Below are 18,695 nucleotides of genomic sequence, written 5' to 3'. Positions count from 1 at the left end.
TCCCTGGAGTATCTGGTCCAGACTCGATTATTTACAGACCGCCGTCATAGAGCTGATATATCGCTGAGTGCGGCGTTAAAAAACGAACAAACAAAAACATGTGTACAAACATAAATATATATATAAATATATTTTACAACTGAAATACCACCAATGCGACATACATCACCATTCACACGCTCGCTGTTCGCCTATAATGTGTGGACCACATAGATAAAAAGCGGAAGGTACTATTTTTAAAGCATTTTTTTTTTAGATTTCACAGTGTCATGCACACTATCTGAAAGTACTAAATTTATATTCGCCTTTTGACAAAAGTTACATTCACTCGGCAGCTCCCATTCAAATAAAACCTTTCCCGGTTGCACCCCACGGAACGAGGTTTTCAATATTGCACTGTGCACATAAACCTCGCTGTGAAATGTGTCGCGTCATTGCCGCTTGAGGGGACTGGACTGTCACAATGCACGGGCGCTGTATATAAGATATAGATTTCGACGTGGGAAATCCTGATTGACATCAACCAGGAAGTATCGTAAGTAAGTCAATATTTGCTTGATATTGTAGATGTAATTATACGCTATTTTCAAATATTTCATTTCTTTTGAAGTCGCCCGATCGGTCGCTGACAGCTGTCTATTTTTAGATCACGTACGCCTGGAAAGCATACATGGATATAACACATAGACAAATTCCTCTGTTGTTAAGAAAGTATACAGCAAATCTAGCACCCAATAAATATACCCGTCAGACACCTATGATTGTTTTTCTTGGTAATAGTTTTGAAGGAAAAGCAGGTCGGTTTTAGGAATTATTTATGACAGCATGAAAAGGGTTTCAGTTTCAATCAGGAAGGAGAGGTCGTAGCTCCGAGTGTCTGTCATGTGAACTAACAGCTCGTTAGGAATGCCAGTCAGGGTTGTCACCCGTTTGTGATGTGTAGCAGGGTAAATAGAAGGAGTGTGTGTGTGTGTGTGTGTGTGTGTGTGTGTGTGTGTGTGTGTTTTGGCTGAGTGTGGGGGTGTTATAGACTTACATCTAGTCTCTGTTGTTAAATTGTATCTTGTTGGTTGGTTGGTTTGTTGTTAACGCCGCCCTCGGCAATATTATAGCTATATGACGGCGGTCTGTTAATAATCGAGTCTGGACCAGACAATCCAGTGACTGATATCATGAGCATCGATCCACGCAATTGGGACCAATGACATGCATCAACCAAGTCAGCGAGCCTGACCACCCGATCCCGTTAGTCGCCTTTTACGACAATCATAGTCACCTTTTACGGCAAGCATAGTCGTCTTTTACGGCAAGCATGGGTTGCTTAAGACCTATTCTACCCCGGAGTCTTCACGGGTCTTGTATCTTGTGTGAGTGAGGGTAAGGATGAGAGTGTCGTTAAGGGTGAGGATATGGGGGTGAGAGAGCATGTGCGTCTGCACTGTCGCGACATATTCGGAAAGATAATTCGATATACTGGTTGAACGTTTTAAGACGGCCAATACTATATTTATGTCTCGCTTCTGTACAACATATACATTTCATTTGTCACATACACACATATATTGCTTACTATATGAATGATGAGAGCCATAAGAAACAATTCAATAACAGAGGCTGCATGTGTTTTCTTCGGTTCAATACTAAAAATGGTAAAATGGAAACAAACATCTTGGTTTTTACTGGCACCAACCCGAGGTAGCGCGTTGCTAACTTACTCCTCCGTGATCTCCACAACTGAGGCTGTCAGTCTAGACGATATTAAATTAGTAAAATGGTACCTCTAGATAAATTGCGTATTTTCTTTAAAATACGCCAAATAATCACCATAACCCAATTCATTCTGATATTAAATTAGTAAAATGTTACCTCTAGATAAATTGTGTATTTTCTTTAAAATACGCCAAATAATCACCATAACCCAATTCATTGATATTAAATTAGTAAAATGGTAGCTCCAGATTAATTGCGTATTTTCTTTAAAATACGCCAAATAATCACCATAACCCAATTTATTCTGATATTAAATTAGTAAAATGGTAGCTCCAGATAAATTGCGTATTTTCTTTAAAATACGCCAAATAATCACCATAACCCAAATCATTCTGATATTAAATTAGTAAAATGTTACCTCTAGATAAATTGTGTATTTTCTTTAAAATACGCCAAATAATCACCATTACCCAATTCATTGATATTAAATTAGTAAAATGGTAGCTCCAGATTAATTGCGTATTTTCTTTAAAATACGCCAAATAATCACCATAACCCAATTTATTCTGATATTAAATTAGTAAAATGGTAGCTCCAGATAAATTGCGTATTTTCTTTAAAATACGCCAAATAATCACCATAACCCAATTCATTCTGATATTAAATTAGTAAAATGGTAACTCCAGATAAATTGCATATTTTCTTTAAAATACGCCAAATAATCACCATAACCCAATTCATTCTGATATTAAATTAGTAAAATGGTAGCTCCAGACAAACTGCGTATTTTCTTTAAAATACGCCAAATAATCACCATAACCCAATTCATTCTGATATTAAATTAGTAAAATGGTAGCTCCAGATTAATTGCATATTCTCTTTAAAATACGCCAAATAATCACCATAACCAAATTCATTTTGAGTTTTGTGCGTACAAAAAGGCATGGAAAAAAAAAACACTGTGCGTAATTATCCAACCTAGTCCTGTCAGCTCACCCGTTTGGCCGATCGGGATTGTCCTCTGCGTTCATGTAAATATCAGTGTAACCCCGAACAACTAGTTTTGGACAGTGGTGGGTAACGGAAGAAAGTCAAGTTCAACGAGGTTGAGGTTCTGGTGGAAAGATGATCATTCTAAATTTGTAGTGATGAGGAGATACATCAAACCAGCTGGTACATATGTAGGTCTTTAAAATAACTTAAATCATGTTGTTTAATAAAGTTTTAAAAACATAGTTTACTTTTTTGTGTCACTATTTCTAGAATCTGTTACTCCTTCTTTAAGAGATGTCATGTTTCCATGAAGTACACTACGTGCAACAGGTTCGATGAAATCTAACATATATCTATGGAGGGTTGCTTGATCACGTATTTTTTAAAAACTGTGATTCTGTTACCATCATTTCGAACCAGTCAATGATACAAGTAATTTATCTTGAATATGATTAATATTTGTTTCGTTTTTCACTACACGTGACCCCTTTTCGGAATGTTCAAAGATAGTTGAAATGGTAACCCCTGAACGCGTTCAGAAATGGTAACGTCTTCAAAGCGTTCTTGTCGTCGAGGTAGAACGGAGATAAACCTCATTATATCTTAGGTAATCAATCTGTAGATACGTTCGATTTGTACATTTGCTTAAAGTACCTCATATTTTATAACACGGTGTTTATCTCTCAATTTAATACCCCCAAAATCTATCAATACCTTATGGACTGACAACATGTAGGTCATACTCAGGGTCACAACAAAGAATGAATGAATGTTTTTTATCCTCCAATAGTGTCGTTATCAAACTAAATAATGTTAGCACATCAAATTACATGTATTTGCATGAACAGCGAGTTGTAAGATCATACAGGTAAGTTGGATTGGATTATTTACATTGCTGATATTCTTTCATAGGCATAGAAAAGATTTTAGGTTCATGAACTAGTTCTTTTGACACAATTCTGGTGGATTTGGCCAAAGGTTGTATCTAGAGCTCTGTTGTGACGTGGGTCTTGTGACTCAAGGCTGCTGTGACCTGTCCTTTAGACGGACTGAGTGATTCACACACAACGGAGTGTTAGTGGCTCCCTCAATTGCACAGTCACCTGACTGATAAAATGTGTAGAAACATTTGTCATGATGAACATTATGTCAGTAACTCCGTGGTCATTATACAGGTTTCATATCATAGGTTGTGGAACACGGCCCCAACAATGGACATGGTAACAGGACCACGTGTCCAGTGAGCATGTGATCTTTCATACTGTTTAGTCGATAGAAATGGTATATGTGTGATATGAAATGGGTTTTACGTCGCGTTCGAGATAATTATCCCCCGCCCCAACGAAGTTGGAGGGGGATATAAAAATGGGTTCCGTCCGTGTGTGCGTGTGCGCGTCCCGAAATCGTTTCCGGAGCATAACTCAGAAACCGTTAAATATTTCTCTACGAACTTTTCATGTCTATCAGACTCATGCTGAACTGGTGTCTTTTGCTATTTAGGAGTTTTATAAATTTTTATTTTTTACGTTTCCATGGCAACAAGTTGGACTTAGGTTCTATAAGGGTGCTGTTCGTTTCCGGAGCGTAACTCAAAATTCGTTATATAATTTCTTACAAAACTTTGCATGTTTACCAGACACATACTGAACTGGTGCCTTTTGCTATTTAGGAGTTTTATAAATTTTAATTGTTTTACGTTTCCATGGCAACAAGTTGGACTTAGGTTCTACAAGGGTGCTGTTTGTTTCCGGAGCGTAACTAAAAAACCGTTAAATAATTTCTTACAAAACTTTGTGTGTTTACCGGACACATATTGAACTGGTGCCTTTTGCTATTTAGGAGTTTTATAAATGTTTATTTTAGAATTTCCATTGCAGTTATTTTGACATGGCCTAAGAGAAATGTTGGGTCATGTCAGTTACCTGGTTTGCGACCATGTGTGTGTTAGTGTGTGTTAGTGTGTGTGTGTGTGTGTTAGTGTGTGTGTGTGTGTGTTAGTGTGTGTGTGTGTGTGTGTTAGTGTGTGTGTGTGTGTGTTAGTGTGTGTGTGTGTTAGTGTGTGTGTGTGTGTTAGTGTGTGTGTTAGTGTGTGTGTTAGTGTGTGTGTGTGTTAGTGTGTGTGTGTGTGTGTTAGTGTGTGTGTGTTAGTGTGTGTGTGTGTGTGTGTGTTAGTGTGTGTGTGTGTTAGTGTGTGTGTGTGTGTGTGTTAGTGTGTGTGTGTGTTAGTGTGTGTGTGTGTTAGTGTGTGTGTGTGTGTTAGTGTGTGTGTTAGTGTGTGTGTTAGTGTGTGTGTGTGTGTGTGTGTGTGTTAGTGTGTGTATGTGTGTGTGTGTGTGTGTGCTTGTACTAGTCCGGCTAGCACACTGAGATACCATGCCGCAGTATAACACGGATAAACCACTCAGACACAGTATACTGACTCCGAAGCGACCAATCAGGGTAACAACAGGTACAATCTCTTAACGTCTTTTGATAGGACGCGGACAAGGATCGAACCACCGACCCTCCGCCCTCCGGGAAGACGCTTTTCCCACACGACCACGGAGGCGGTCGCATTAATGGAAACCTATATGGAATCTCAATGGGAATTACCTATTTTTCAAGTCCTTATACAGTAAAGTACGCTTTTAACGAACACGCTTATAACGAACTGACCGATATAACGAACTTATTGTTTAGTCCCGGCCATTTGTTGTATATATGCTTATAACAAACTACGGTTATTACGAACTAAAATTAGTGGTCCCTTTGAGTTCGTTATAATCGTATTTTACTGTATAATTAGCAGACCCAAAGGAAATTGACATTTTCTATTTCTTTTTAATTGCATAACGTACAGACAATTTCTTATTGTAGAAATACATTTAAGGTTTGTATCAATATGAAGTCGTACAACCGATATCGGAATTTAGCCAATGTATTTCCTTACAGCAAGTATTGGAATATATTCTTGAAAACAAGCCTCCTTTAAATTGCGAATATGTTAAGCAGCAGGACCTGTTTTGCACACCACTTTTTCACACCAGTTTCGTTGAAACTGCATCACTCTTCAACTAAATATGACCAGTTAATTAAAATTGTTCCATGCTCCGACACCTAACTGCATCCACACATACCCAAATGTCAAAGGGGCGGTCGGGTAGCCTGATGGTTAAAGCGTTCGCTCGTCACGCGAACTGGGCAGCCAGAGGGTTCAGTACGCTGGGTTCCAAGGTTCCAAGATTAATTTACCTCGTTAGAGACAGACCTAGCTGATAATGTTGACCGATATGTTACGGTAGTCATTGGCTCACCACTATCATCAGAAGACCAAACAACAGTCACAACATCAACGTCTCCTCCGAAGAAGGCAAAGTCTGTTAGGTTTTCCGCGATTCCAAAGGAATCCTACGGGCACACTTCCTTCCGAAAGGTTAGGCTGTTAATTGCAAATTTTATGCTAATCCGCGTAGGCCACTGTATGAGAATATGAAGGCTAAATATCGTGTAAAACTCATCAAAGGTGTTGTTACACCAGGACAATGCACATATGCACGCGTCTGTTGACGAGGTGGCAACGCATGACTGTGGTTTTGACCACATTGAACATCCTCCGTATTCACCAGATTTGGACCGCCTACGTGGTCTAGTGGTAGTGCGTCCGATCCCCGGCCGCGTCATACCAAAAGACGTTAAAAGATGGTACTTGTTGTTACCCTGTCTGGCGCTCAGCATTAAGGGGCTAAAACAAGGACTGGTCGGCTCGGAGTCAGTATACTGTGTCTGAGTGGGGTATTCACTTCACAGTCTTCAACTGCGGCATGGATCTACCCCCCCCCCCCCCCCCCCCCCCCCCCCCACCCCACCCCCACCCCCCCAAAAAAACAAAAACAAAAACAAACAACAACAACAAAAAAACCAACATAAAACAAAACCAAACAAAAAAACAACAACAAACAAACAACAAAAACAACCAACAACAACAAAAACAAAACAACAACAACAAAAACACACTATATAAGTACAATAATCTTGGACGAGACGTTAAACCCCACATCACCTCACCCCCTCACCAGATTTGGCGCCGTTAATAGTCTGGCAAGAATTATGCAAATGATGATGACGTCATTTCTGCTTTAGAGGACTTTTTACACCACCAGGAGGAAGCCGTCCCCACCAGTTGGATCCTGGCATAAACCTGTGTGACCAGTGAAAGAAAATGTAGGCCCAAACTTTTTAACTAAGCAGAGAGACAAACTCTTGCAAAATATATTACAAAACAACGGGTCAACCCGAAACATTACTGGTGTCCCCCGCTGTGATATTGCTGGAATATTGTTAAAAGCGGCGTAAAACAATACTCACCGAAACATTTACTGCTATCACACCGAGTTCCCAGAGGCTGTGGTGATAGAAGAAGCCAACATTTATCAGGAAATTATCAGCTTGTAAAACATCTTTGCGATAACATGTCATACACTATTCGAAAGGTCTCATTTTTCTGTTTATAAATACAGTAAACTACGGATATAACGAACAAAATAGGGACCACTAAGTTTAGTTCGTAATAACCGTAGTTCGTTATAAGCATATATCAGCATATATACAACAAATAGCCGGGACTAAAAAATAAGTTCGTTATGTCGGTCAGTTCGTTATAAACGTAGTGTACTGTATGAAAGTTATGTTTTTGTCACATGTCTTGAGTAATGCTTAACAAATAATTTCTCTATAAACTGCCGTAACTATCAGCCCGAGAGCAAATCTGTCGGCCTCGGGCCAACGGGCCGATGTCTATTTCGAACACTGTCTAGGGAAGACCAACCATGATGACTTAAAGAGGTCTCAGTGATGGCCCCTGACCACGCCCTCATCGGCGTGCCGGGACGGTGTGTACCGCCACCGCCAAAAGAGCTTGCGGGCAGTGAACCTGGAGCTGCAAGACGAATGGCCGCAGACCTATCAATGCATGCTTGGAGATCAAGGACGATATCGATCACGTGATTTTGATCCTCCTACCCTCCTTTGTGTACATGATCAAGTGATAGATGTTTTTTATGACCCCAAGGATGCGCTCAGAGACAGTGTTGTCCTAATTACTTACTATTTGTGAGCAGAATACAGAATACATATTTAACATCAATATCAGATTCGAATTCGTGTTATCACATTTCTTTAAATCACGAAGCAAAAATATATCGTTTATTGTAGAAATACTGCTGGTCATAATAATGATAGCGATGTTGTTTATAAACCAGGTACCAAAAGACTATGGCATCAGATTTGTTTGTTTGTTTGTTGTTAAACGCCGTACTCAGCAATATTCCAGCTATGTGATGGCGGTCTGTAAATAATCTAGTCTGGACCAGACAATCCAGTGATTGGCATCATAAGCATCGATCCACGCAATTGGAATACGATGTTTTCTAATTAACTAACCTTTTAAAAGATTTAATAGAAATTAAGTTGAGCATGCTTTTTTACATACACAGCTGCAGCATATAGGACATTTGTCCTATGTGTTTCCTGAATAGAGCGTTTGCCTGGAGGCCGGAAGGTCTGTGGTTCGATCCTATTTCCTTGTCATATCAAAAGACATTAAAAGATGGAACTTGTTGTTACCCTGTCCGGCCCTTGGCATTAAGAGGAAAATCAAGGACTAGTCAGGGCGGAGTCTGTATACTGTGTCTAAAGGGGGGTATTCATGTTAAACTACGGCATTGTATCTCACAGGACAAATACTATCAATTCGGCATAAGTGCAGACTAGTACAAGCAGCTACACGCCTGGCATCCCAATGAAATCACAAACAATGAAGTAAAGACTGATATACAGTCTAGATTCTTTGTGACGGGACATACTTAGTAGAGAGGTCCATTAATCTTTCAAAAGGTTAAAATATGTAGTTTTTCGAATGACTTAGTCAGCATTATAGCGACATACATTTAGTGCCATTCCCTGAGGTCAGATAATGCAGTGTTAACGCTTTCTTACTAACAGCACAGGTAATGCTTTTAAATTTTCATTGCTTTTCGTCAGCTGTTGAAAGAATGATATTAACGTTTCAAGTGTTTATAAGTAAATGAATGTGAACTTCTTTGCGTCTGGTGTTTTTGAGAAAAGGAGTTTGCACCTTTGAAGTTTTTATATTAATTTGTAACACTTTCCTGCGTAACGTTATGTATGAGGTACACAGGTGTGTGGGGGTGATGGCGGTGGGTAGGGGGCGTGTATCTACCGAGGAGTATCGCATATTAACACACCTTTAAACCGTGAACGCCTTATGGGCGAGGTCGACGTCGGTTGTAGAAGAGCTCCAAACCTGATTCGGGGCGGTCGGGTAGCCTAGTGGTTAAAGCGTTCGTTCGTCACGCCGAAGACCCGGGTTCGATTCTCGACATGGGTACTATGTGTGAAGCCCATTTCTGGTGTCCCCCGCCGTGATATTGCTGGAATGTTGCTAAAACCGGCGTAAAACCATACTCACTCACTCACTCCCAAACCTGATTCAGGCGCATCTGTTGAGATCATTTGTGTCAAAACACAAAAACTCCGTTGGGCTATTTAGTTATGTGATGATCGTGTGCAAGATATAATAGCAGACTTGGGCACCCGATATGCACACGGAATATCGATCGTCCTCGTTTGTTTTATTTTTCTCCCAAAGAACCGGAATTACCTTTCGACACATGGAATCCAAATTTGGCACGATTTTCATATCCCTTCAAATGACTACATCAAAGAAGAAGGAACAGTTTCGAAGAATTTCAATTCCATGTAAGTATCAACGTTGAAACATAGTGTCATAGGAGGGATACACATAATGTCATAGAAAGGGTACATATAATGTCATAATGTAACTTCAACTTACGACTTTATAAATCCACATACTGTTCAGGCTGTCAAGGTCTCACCTTCCACGTAAGGTTGTTTGTTTGTTTGTTGTCTAACGCCGCACTCAGCAATATTCCAGCTATATGACGGCGGTCCGTAAATAATCGAGTCTGGACCAGACAATCCAGTGATTGCCATCCTGAGCATTGATCCACGCAATTAGGATCGATGACATGCATCAACCAAGTCAGCGAGTCTGACCACCCGATCCCGTTAGTCGCCTCTTACGACAAGCATAGTCGCCTTTTACGGCAAGTATGGGTTGCTGAAGACCTGTTCACGGGTCTCCCACGTTAGGGACCTACCATTTGTATTTTTGTGGCAGAGAAATTCTTTACTTTTCAAGAGGAGGAAATATAATTGTCATATTTTTTTCAAGCGCTTTTACTGGGACAAAGGTTGTTAGTTAAACTCCCACCCGCATATTTGCTACGGATATTTCCAAATTACAATCAAACCATTCAGATACGATGTTAATTATCATTACGGTCTTTAAATAAGTATTTCCTCTTTAAGGATGAAACAGGGATAGAGGAAGACCCTGTACCGGATCCCTTACCTGTGTCTGTCACCATGACAACTTCCTCCAGTGAAAATCCTGTACAGGATCCCTTGCCCGTGTCTGTCACCATGACAACTACCTCCAGTGAAAACCCTGTTCCGGATCCCGTACCTGTGATTGTCACCATGACAACTACCTCCACTGAAGACCCTGTACCGGATCCCTTACCCGTGTCTGTCACCATGACAACTACCTCCTACGAAGACCCTGTACCGGATCCCTTACCTGTGTCTGTCACCATGGCAACTACATACCTCCAGTGAAGAGAAAGAGACAACGAAACATTTCCCACTTTGTTTCGCGAGGATTCTGCACTCTAAGGCTTTTAATTTGATACTGACTCTTGTTCGTGTGAAAGTAAGGGGCGCGAATAGCCCAGTCGTCTGAAGTGCCGCATTTCGCTGTGCAGAGTTGCGTCCCTTTGCTCGTCGGTTCGATTCCCAGATTTGTCCTGATCATGTATCAAGGGTTTGTCAGCACCAAACCCGAGCCCGTGCATCACCCCCCTACATCCAGCTGACACGCCGCGTTGTCCATTAAATTCTGTTCAAAGGGCAATAAACCAAACCAACTCAACCACTAAATTTATTTCTGAATTATGTATGAGCGCGCTTTATATACGCAGTCACCGGCAATTGTTCAGGGTGTCAATATTCAAACAGGCAGCACCTGTTTTGATAAAACCCCATGATATTAACGGTCCCGTGATAAAATTATTTCACGAAATCAAACTGAAGCTATTTTGCATTATAGGGTTGGCTATATGGTGTTTGTATCAGGGAAATATGTTGATATTAGATTAATATCATAGCACATGGTTCGCAATTGTATCATCGTAAATGGTCTGATTAACCATACTGCATTTTATCGCAAGCTGTTTCCTGAAATGTTCGCATGTTCTGTTTCTAGCTTGAAACTGGAAAACATCGGATGCTGTCAGGTAAGTCACATTATTTCCTGGTTAAGTCTGCCCAGGGACCCGGCACGTAGTTGGTCCATAACACGCCATGCTTGTCTCTAGAGACGACAGGTCCCTGCACAGGGTTGGTCCATAACACGCCATGCTTGTCTCTAGAGACGACAGATCCCTGCACAGGGTTGGTCCATAACACGCCATGCTTTTCTCTAGAGGACGACAGGTCCCTGTACAGGGTTGGTCCATAACACGCCATGCTTTTCTCTAGAGACGACAGGTCCCTGCACAGGATTGGTCCATGACATGCCATGCTTGTCTCTAGAGACGACAGGTCCCTGCACAGGGTTGGTCCATAACACTCCATGCTTGCTGCAAAATAGAAGCATGAAATGTTTTGTGGAGCACGATATCCCTAATGCATATGCCTGTTTGTGGAAAAAGACAATGCTTATCTAATGAGACGACAATCCTCGCCACAGATTTGGTCTTCAACGCTCCATGTTTGCACAGGGTTGGTCCATAATACGTCATGCTTGCTGGAAAAAGACGATGGTGATCTGGATTCGATTCCTTGTCTAGTTAGAAGTTAATTTGGGATAACACTTTTTTAGTAAAGTACAGATGTTCGTACTTTTTTGGGTTGAATCCCGTCCGGAATTCGAACCCACACCGCCAAAGTGAGGCACCGCCATAGTCAGCCATCTAACCCACTCAGCCATCGAGGCTTCCACAAAATGAAAGCCCGACAACTGGTTGTCTAGATCACGTACTTTGTGTAACCCTCTGACAACTGCAAACAGGCACGGCTCCCATGGCCGAAAGCTACACACGATGCAATTTAGAAAGTGGTCAAATGTATCAAATGTTAAATTTGGAAAAAAACTTTCTTAGTAAAGTACAGATGCTCGTACTTTTTGTGTGTTCATAGGCTTCGGGAATGGTAGCCGTGGCAGTTAACAGGTGTCTAGGGATACAGGATAGTTACACACTGAATTTCCTCTCCAAGGATGACGATAAACAACATTCATTGCAAATTGGAATATTGCTGAGTGCGGCGTTAAACAACAAACAAACAAACAAACAAACAAATTATACCTTGTATTATTGATTTTCAAACGATTTAGTCACGGGGTCACTTTCAATCTAATTTGCTTTTCAATTTCTTTCAGATATCGGTCTGCGTTACATGCTCAAAACATTACCAGTGTAAACTGCCTTTTTTAAAATGGACAGGAAGGAGAATTCCCCTCTTCTTCCAGAAAAACACGAGAACCGGAAGGTCAGATCCGTTCCTTTCCTCTGGTGCGCAACAGCATGCGCAGTGATCACTTTCCTCGTAGCCCTGGCCAATGCGTCGTCCACGCCGATCCTCAGCCAGTATGTCCACGCCCAAATCCTCAACGGCTACAACACAAGCACGTCCAACGACGGAAGCTCCGCCTGCGGGGTCAACACGACATCTACGACAGATGACCCTTTAGTGAGGGTGCAACAAGAGACGTCCGACTTCCTCCTTCTCCTCGCCGTCGTCAACAACGTCCCTGCGATCTTCATCAACGTCATACTGGGTTCTAGCTCCGACTACCTCGGCAGGAAGATGTTGTTCTTCATCCCTTGCTTCGGTTACTTTCTCCGATACGTTTTCTGTGTGGTTATCATGGCTTTAGAGCTGGATATCCAATATTTTTACGTAGCGTATTTTCTCGACGGCCTCGGGGGGTCAATGTGTGCCTTCCTTGTGGCGAGTTTCGCGTACACGGCTGACATCACGTCTAATGGACGGGAGAGGATCCTGGCAACGTCTGCCGTGGAGGTATGCCTGGCGTTAGCTGCCTGCACTGGCATGCTAGTTACGGGGTTCTTTATACCGTTAGTTGGATATCTAAATCTGAACATCATGATGACATGTACGATGTTCCTTGCCTGCATCATAATAATGTTCCTCCCTGAAACAATGGAGAGAGGACCTAACAAGCCGTGGTCTCCTCTGAAGCATTTCAAAAACGTTTTTGGATTCTACATCTTCAAGAGGGGAAACAGAAGAGGGGCTTACAGCTTAATGCTTTCAATATTTCTTTTCGGAATTTTAAGCGTCCTTGGTCGAATGGGCGTTGAAACGTTATACGCTTTAGATCGACCTTTTTGTTGGGATTCTGTTCAGGTTGGTTATTTCGGTGCGCTCAGAAGTGGGCTAACAAGTGTAGGATCTTTGTTAGCCATCAAATTCCTCCAAAGACACGTTCGTGATCAAACTATTGCTTTGGTTGGCACAGTAGACGCTGCCTTAGCATGTATTTTGGAAGGTTTAGCTACAACCGGATGGATGCTGTATCTAGTTCCGGTGGTCGGCGTGGTGAGTGTGACAACGATACCCATCATCCGGGGCAGTATGTCTCGTATGACGTCACCAACAGAACAAGGCGCCATCTTTGCCGGAATAGGAGTTGTTGAGACTGTCATGAACTTGATAGCGCAGGTTGTGTACACCTCTGTGTATTCAGCGACTGTTGGTTCAGTGAAGGGGGCGGTGTTCTTCCTTATGGCGGGGTTAAGTGGGGTTACAGCGGTTTTAATTATTATTTGGATGACCATTACGCCCCGCTTCGAGCACCTGTACACACTTCATGTCTCTCCGGCTGAATCGGCTTCGCAGTCGAATGAAAATAACGCCCATGCTGATAAAAACACAAAAATATAACTGTGAGTTAATATAAGACAGTGAGTATTTTAACAAATACTGTTTTTGGATTTATGACTGTATTTTAAAATCTGTCATGTAAATTATAATTGATTTATATATTTAAAAATTCCAACAACTCCACTGCATCTGCCAACTTTCACGAAACGATTCACTATATGGCTGAGATGGCAATGTCCAAATGGATAATGTGGTAGTTTGTTGGGGCGAAGTTCGTAAACGTTTCTCGGTTTTGTGAAACGCATGTGCACCGGTGAAACTATAGTGCTTGCGAATCTAGGATACGAACTCCTTGTCGGATCCAGGAACGTTTAAGGGAGGTAACTGTGCAAAGAGACATATGTGCCGATCACTGCCCTCATTCATTCTGAACATGTACAGCTAAAAATCATCGTTTTTGGGGGGGTCATTTAGTGAACAGAAGACGGTTTTAGGAATACAGATGTGGACACTATCTCTTGTCCAATGAGAAACCGCTATTTGGTGACATGGAGGACAGTTTTCTTCTCGTAAATGTAACGCGGACAGTTTGAATGGTTGCTTTCTTTTAAATTCTTGTGCAATACGATAATTTAGTACAGATGAGGAAGACACGCACTGAAACAAACCTTATGACAGAGTGGCCCTATGTACTGTCACACATCGTCTGTCGATTATTCAGCACCCGTGAAGCTCCGGGGTAGAATAGGTCTTCAGCAACCAATGCTTGTAAAAGGCGACTATGCTTGTCGTAAGAGGCGACTAACGGGATCGGGTGGTCATGTTCGCTGATTTAAGTGATGCAAACTTTCGTAGATCGATGCTCATGATATCAATCACTGGATTGTCTGGTCCAGACTCGATTATTTACAGACCGCCGTCATACAGCTGGAATATCGCTGAGTGCGGCGTTAAACAACAAACAAAAGGGATCCACTTCTAGTTTGAAAATTCATGTGAATCCCCATTTGCCAGATACAGTAAACTACGGTTATAACGAACACGCTTATAACGAACTGACGGATATAACGCACTAACTTTTTAGTCCCGACTATTTGCTGTAGTTATGCTGTATATATGCTTATAACGAACTACGGTTATAACGAACTAAAAAAAGTAGTCCCTTTGAGTTCGTTATAACCGTAGTTTACTGTAAGTTGTTTTAGTCTCTGTATAGAGTTAAAAAACCAATACATCTGTATTACCGAGTCAACACACTGTCTTTACAGGGTACAATTTGAGCTAATAACCGAAACAGTGTTATGCATTTTTATTGTACACCAGTGAAGATCCGGGTCAGAATAGGTCTTCAGCAGCCTCTGCTTGTGGTAAGAGGCGACTAACGGGATGGGGTGGTCATGCTCGCTGACCTGCTTGATGCGTGTCGTATCCCAATTGCGTAGATCGATGATCAAGATGTCTGGTCCAGACTTGATTATTTACAGACCGCCCTCATACAGCTGGAATATCGCCGTGTGTGGCGTTAAACAACAAACAAACAAACAGTTTTATACAATGAATCCATTTTACCCAAGTCGGATTCGTCACACGTATCGTCGGATAATAGGTTTTCGGACATCATACGTTTTCGGACGGTCATGTTTATCGCGATTACTCGTTCTATAACGGGGGATGTAGCATTACGGAGACATTGTAAATAATCAGATGAGGGCTCTTAAGAGACAGTTGTCTTTATAAGCGAATGAGATGTTTTACAGTTATTCATGTGATTAGAGTGAAAACTGCGAATGTTTCTTAAGCGTCCGAAAACCCATAACACGGGGATAAATTTTGTATGACGTCACTGTGATTACCATGACATTTTAATGATTTACCATTATGTATTATTAATTTATTGCTTATATATCTTTCTGTTTAGATGATGTTATGCCACCCACCAAGAAAATCTTGTTTCTATTAAAAGTTTTAAAATTGTTAACTTGTTGAACGAGAACAACATTATCAGAGGAACATTATCAGAGGGGCGCAACTGTCATCATGAGTGAGTGAGTGAGTGAGTTGGGTTTTACGCCGCTTTTAACAGTATTCCAGTCATATCGCGGCGTGTCAGCTTAATGTGGGAGGAAAGCCCGAAGTGATGCAGGTATCAGACGTTTACCACTTCGATGAAACCCACGAGCACGAGTATGGTGCTGACAAACCTAGAAACATAATCGGGGCGAACCGGGATTCGAACCCACAATCATAGGTTTCTGGCTTGGGAAAGGACGCAACTCTGCACAGCGAATCGCGGCGCCTTAGACGACTGGGCCACCAGTGCCCCCCAACTGTCATCAATATTCGACTCGGCGCGGCCTCTAACTAATTTGGGTCATACCAAGCAGTGGTTCAGACCACCAGCAACGGTGGCTATGCCGACATACTCCACCAGGCCACACAGCCACCCGATACTCGTCCTTCCGATAGACATGGAACACCGGGACTTGCTAGCACCCGGAATCCCCACGGAGAGAACCTCTGGAAAATTCATACTTATAAAAACAAAGTCATGAGAAACATGAAATTAATTTTTTTAAAGAATTCGCACACTGTGTAAATCTGCGGGTTTTTTTACGTTTGTACACACAGACAATTCATATCAATATCAGCGAATAAGGAACCCAAGCCCCGCCCACCCTATCACCAGCCAATCAACAAACAGTGGTCGGCTACTGGGCGTGGCCTGAAAATGTTTCGAGTGAGTCAGTTTGGTTTTACGCCGCTTTTAGCAATATTCCAGCAATATCACGGCGGGGGACACCAGAAATGGGCTTCACGCATTGTACCCATGTCGGGATTCGAACCCGGGTCTTCGGCGTGACGAGCGAACGCTTTAACCACTAGGCTACCCGACCGCCCGAAAATGTTTCGATATGTGCTTGGTAGGCCAATCAAAAGCCATGGAATGCAACGCTTGCAACATATTTAAATGGCGTTGTTTATATTTCACCATAACTACGCAAACATTTTCTATCGATATGACCAGTTTTCTTTCTCTAATATTATAGGCGAAACAGTGTTGCCCTGTTAAACTCTCTTGGTTTCCTGGGTTAAGGAGCGCCCACAGGGTACAACTACAGTAAACTACGGTAATAACGAATTCGAGGGGACCATTAATTTTAGTTCGTAATAACCGTAGTTCGTTATAAGCATACATACAGAATATATACAACAAATGGTCGGGACTAAAAATAAGTTCGCTATATCCGTCAGTTCGTTATAAGCGTGTTCGTTAAAACGTAGTTCACTGAAGTTGTATACAATTTCTTGCATGCAACACATTGCATCGTGTGAACAGGCCAAGTCGGGCCAACTTAGACGAATGCAACTTATTGGACGTGAGTTCTACGAAATAGAACGTGCTCTATTATCATGCGACAAGTCGTACGCAAGCAGCCAATCAAAACGCTGTGTAGAGCAAGCGCACCATTCCAGGAGAACCAGGCAATCTGTCTATTTAGGTTTATCGTCCCTTATGCACGTCTTTTACAGAACTAGCACACGTTGCTGATACTAACGCGGCTTTCTTATCTAGCTTTCACATGTCGGTATAGTGTTAGTAACTTGCACTGCAGAGTTGCGTCCCTCAAACACCTGACAGGATCCGAATCCCAGAATCCTCAAGTGTGTTTTCACCAAAGCGGTTAACGTCTTAGACCTGCATCACTTCGGGCTTTCTTCCCATAGTAAGCTGACGCGCTATGGTATGACTGAAATACTGTTTAAAGCGGCATTTGAAAAAAAGTGGTCTGAAATCATCATGAATGATTGTCATTTGATGGATGATTTCCCGATGCGGTTTTATCCCAGAAACACTGCTGATGGTTTGGTTGAGTTGCAAGCAGTGTAGTCATTGGTCAGTTTGACCAAGCTTCATCAAGATGGGTTTACTGTTCCATATCTATGTAGTTCTGTATATCATTGATTTTGAAAGGGGGTCGGTGGCCTGAAGGTAAAAGCGTTCGTTCGTCAAGCCTAAGACCCAGGTTCGATTCCATTTCTGGTGTCGCCCTCCGTGATATTGATGAAGATTGCTAAATGCGGCGTAAAACCAAATTCACTCACTCACTGATTTTGAACAATTTTTCATACATGATAATCTGCTTTTTTATTCAATGACTGTCATTCCCAAAGAATCCTGCATCATGTAATTTCACAGCTGAGACGATCCAATTCCAGGGAGGTAACTCTGCCAACCCTGCTGTCCCCGCCACACACCTGTGTTAACAGAATTAAACAGAACTTTATTCATCTGAAGCCGAGGACCTCGGAATGTGATGTTGTTGGTTTGTTGTTTAACGCCGCACTCAGCAATATTCCAGCTATATGACGGCGGTCTGTAAATAATCGTGTCTGGACCAGACCATCCAATGATTGATTTCATGAGCATCGATCCGAGCAATTGGGATGGATGACACGCATAAACCAAGTCAGCGAGCCTGACCAACCGATCCCTTTAGTCGCCTTTTACGACAAGCATAATCGCCTTTTACGGCAAGCATTGGTTGCTGAAGACCAATTCTACCCCGGATCTTTACGGGTCTCGGAATATGAGATTCAAAATACAATGACATTGAATTGGCAGACATTGTTTAGTCTGAGGCTTTTAATAGTGTTCATAACAATATCTGCAGATTTACATAATTCTTTAAAGTACTGACAGCTTGAGATAATTAAATAAAATCACGGTGAATCTGTTATGCATCAGGCCTATTCGTTTACGGTATTTTTATAATTTGCGTTGATAATTGAATACGGAAATTTGAAATTTAGCGATATTCGTCTGCAACATCATCAACATTCACAGTTCTGATCACGCAAGCCAAGCATTCGTTATCACTCGGATCTTTCCGTCATCTATTTTTGGCTTGTCTCGGAATGATACGAATGACAACGAATGCATCGATACAGTGATCTAACGCAACGCCCCAGGACATTGGCGCTCTACAACATAAATCACAATG

At 41.8% G+C, this 18,695-nt stretch overlaps 1 protein-coding gene across 2 annotated transcripts; it reads left to right on the top strand.

Annotated features, from left to right (window-relative positions):
• Nucleotides 1-448: 448 nt before the first annotated feature.
• Nucleotides 449-14,128, top strand: LOC139477762 (lysosomal proton-coupled steroid conjugate and bile acid symporter SLC46A3-like). Of its 2 annotated transcripts, none has more exons than XM_071260174.1 (3): nt 449-535; nt 11,048-11,078; nt 12,224-14,128. In XM_071260174.1, exon 3 carries the CDS (start codon nt 12,280-12,282, stop codon nt 13,750-13,752), a length of 1,473 nt encoding a protein of 490 aa, XP_071116275.1. In that variant the 5' UTR covers nt 449-535; nt 11,048-11,078; nt 12,224-12,279; the 3' UTR covers nt 13,753-14,128. The 2 variants fall into 2 exon arrangements, with proteins under 2 accessions (XP_071116275.1, XP_071116273.1); XM_071260172.1 differs by having other exon boundaries at nt 481-539.
• The last annotated feature ends 4,567 nt before the right edge of the window (nt 14,129-18,695 follow it).

This window comes from Haliotis cracherodii, unplaced genomic scaffold (assembly GCF_022045235.1).
Source record: "Haliotis cracherodii isolate W230 unplaced genomic scaffold, xgHalCrac1.p SCAF_35, whole genome shotgun sequence".
NCBI classification, from domain to species: domain Eukaryota; kingdom Metazoa; phylum Mollusca; class Gastropoda; order Lepetellida; family Haliotidae; genus Haliotis; species Haliotis cracherodii.
The sequence above is the reverse complement of the archived record's forward strand: the minus strand, read 5'-3'. Positions and strand labels throughout refer to the sequence as shown.

Coding starts and splice junctions, on each gene's coding strand:
- LOC139477762 (XM_071260174.1), top strand. CDS start 12,280: ATGGACAGGAAGGAGAATTCCCCTCTTCTTCCAGAAAAACACGAGAAC.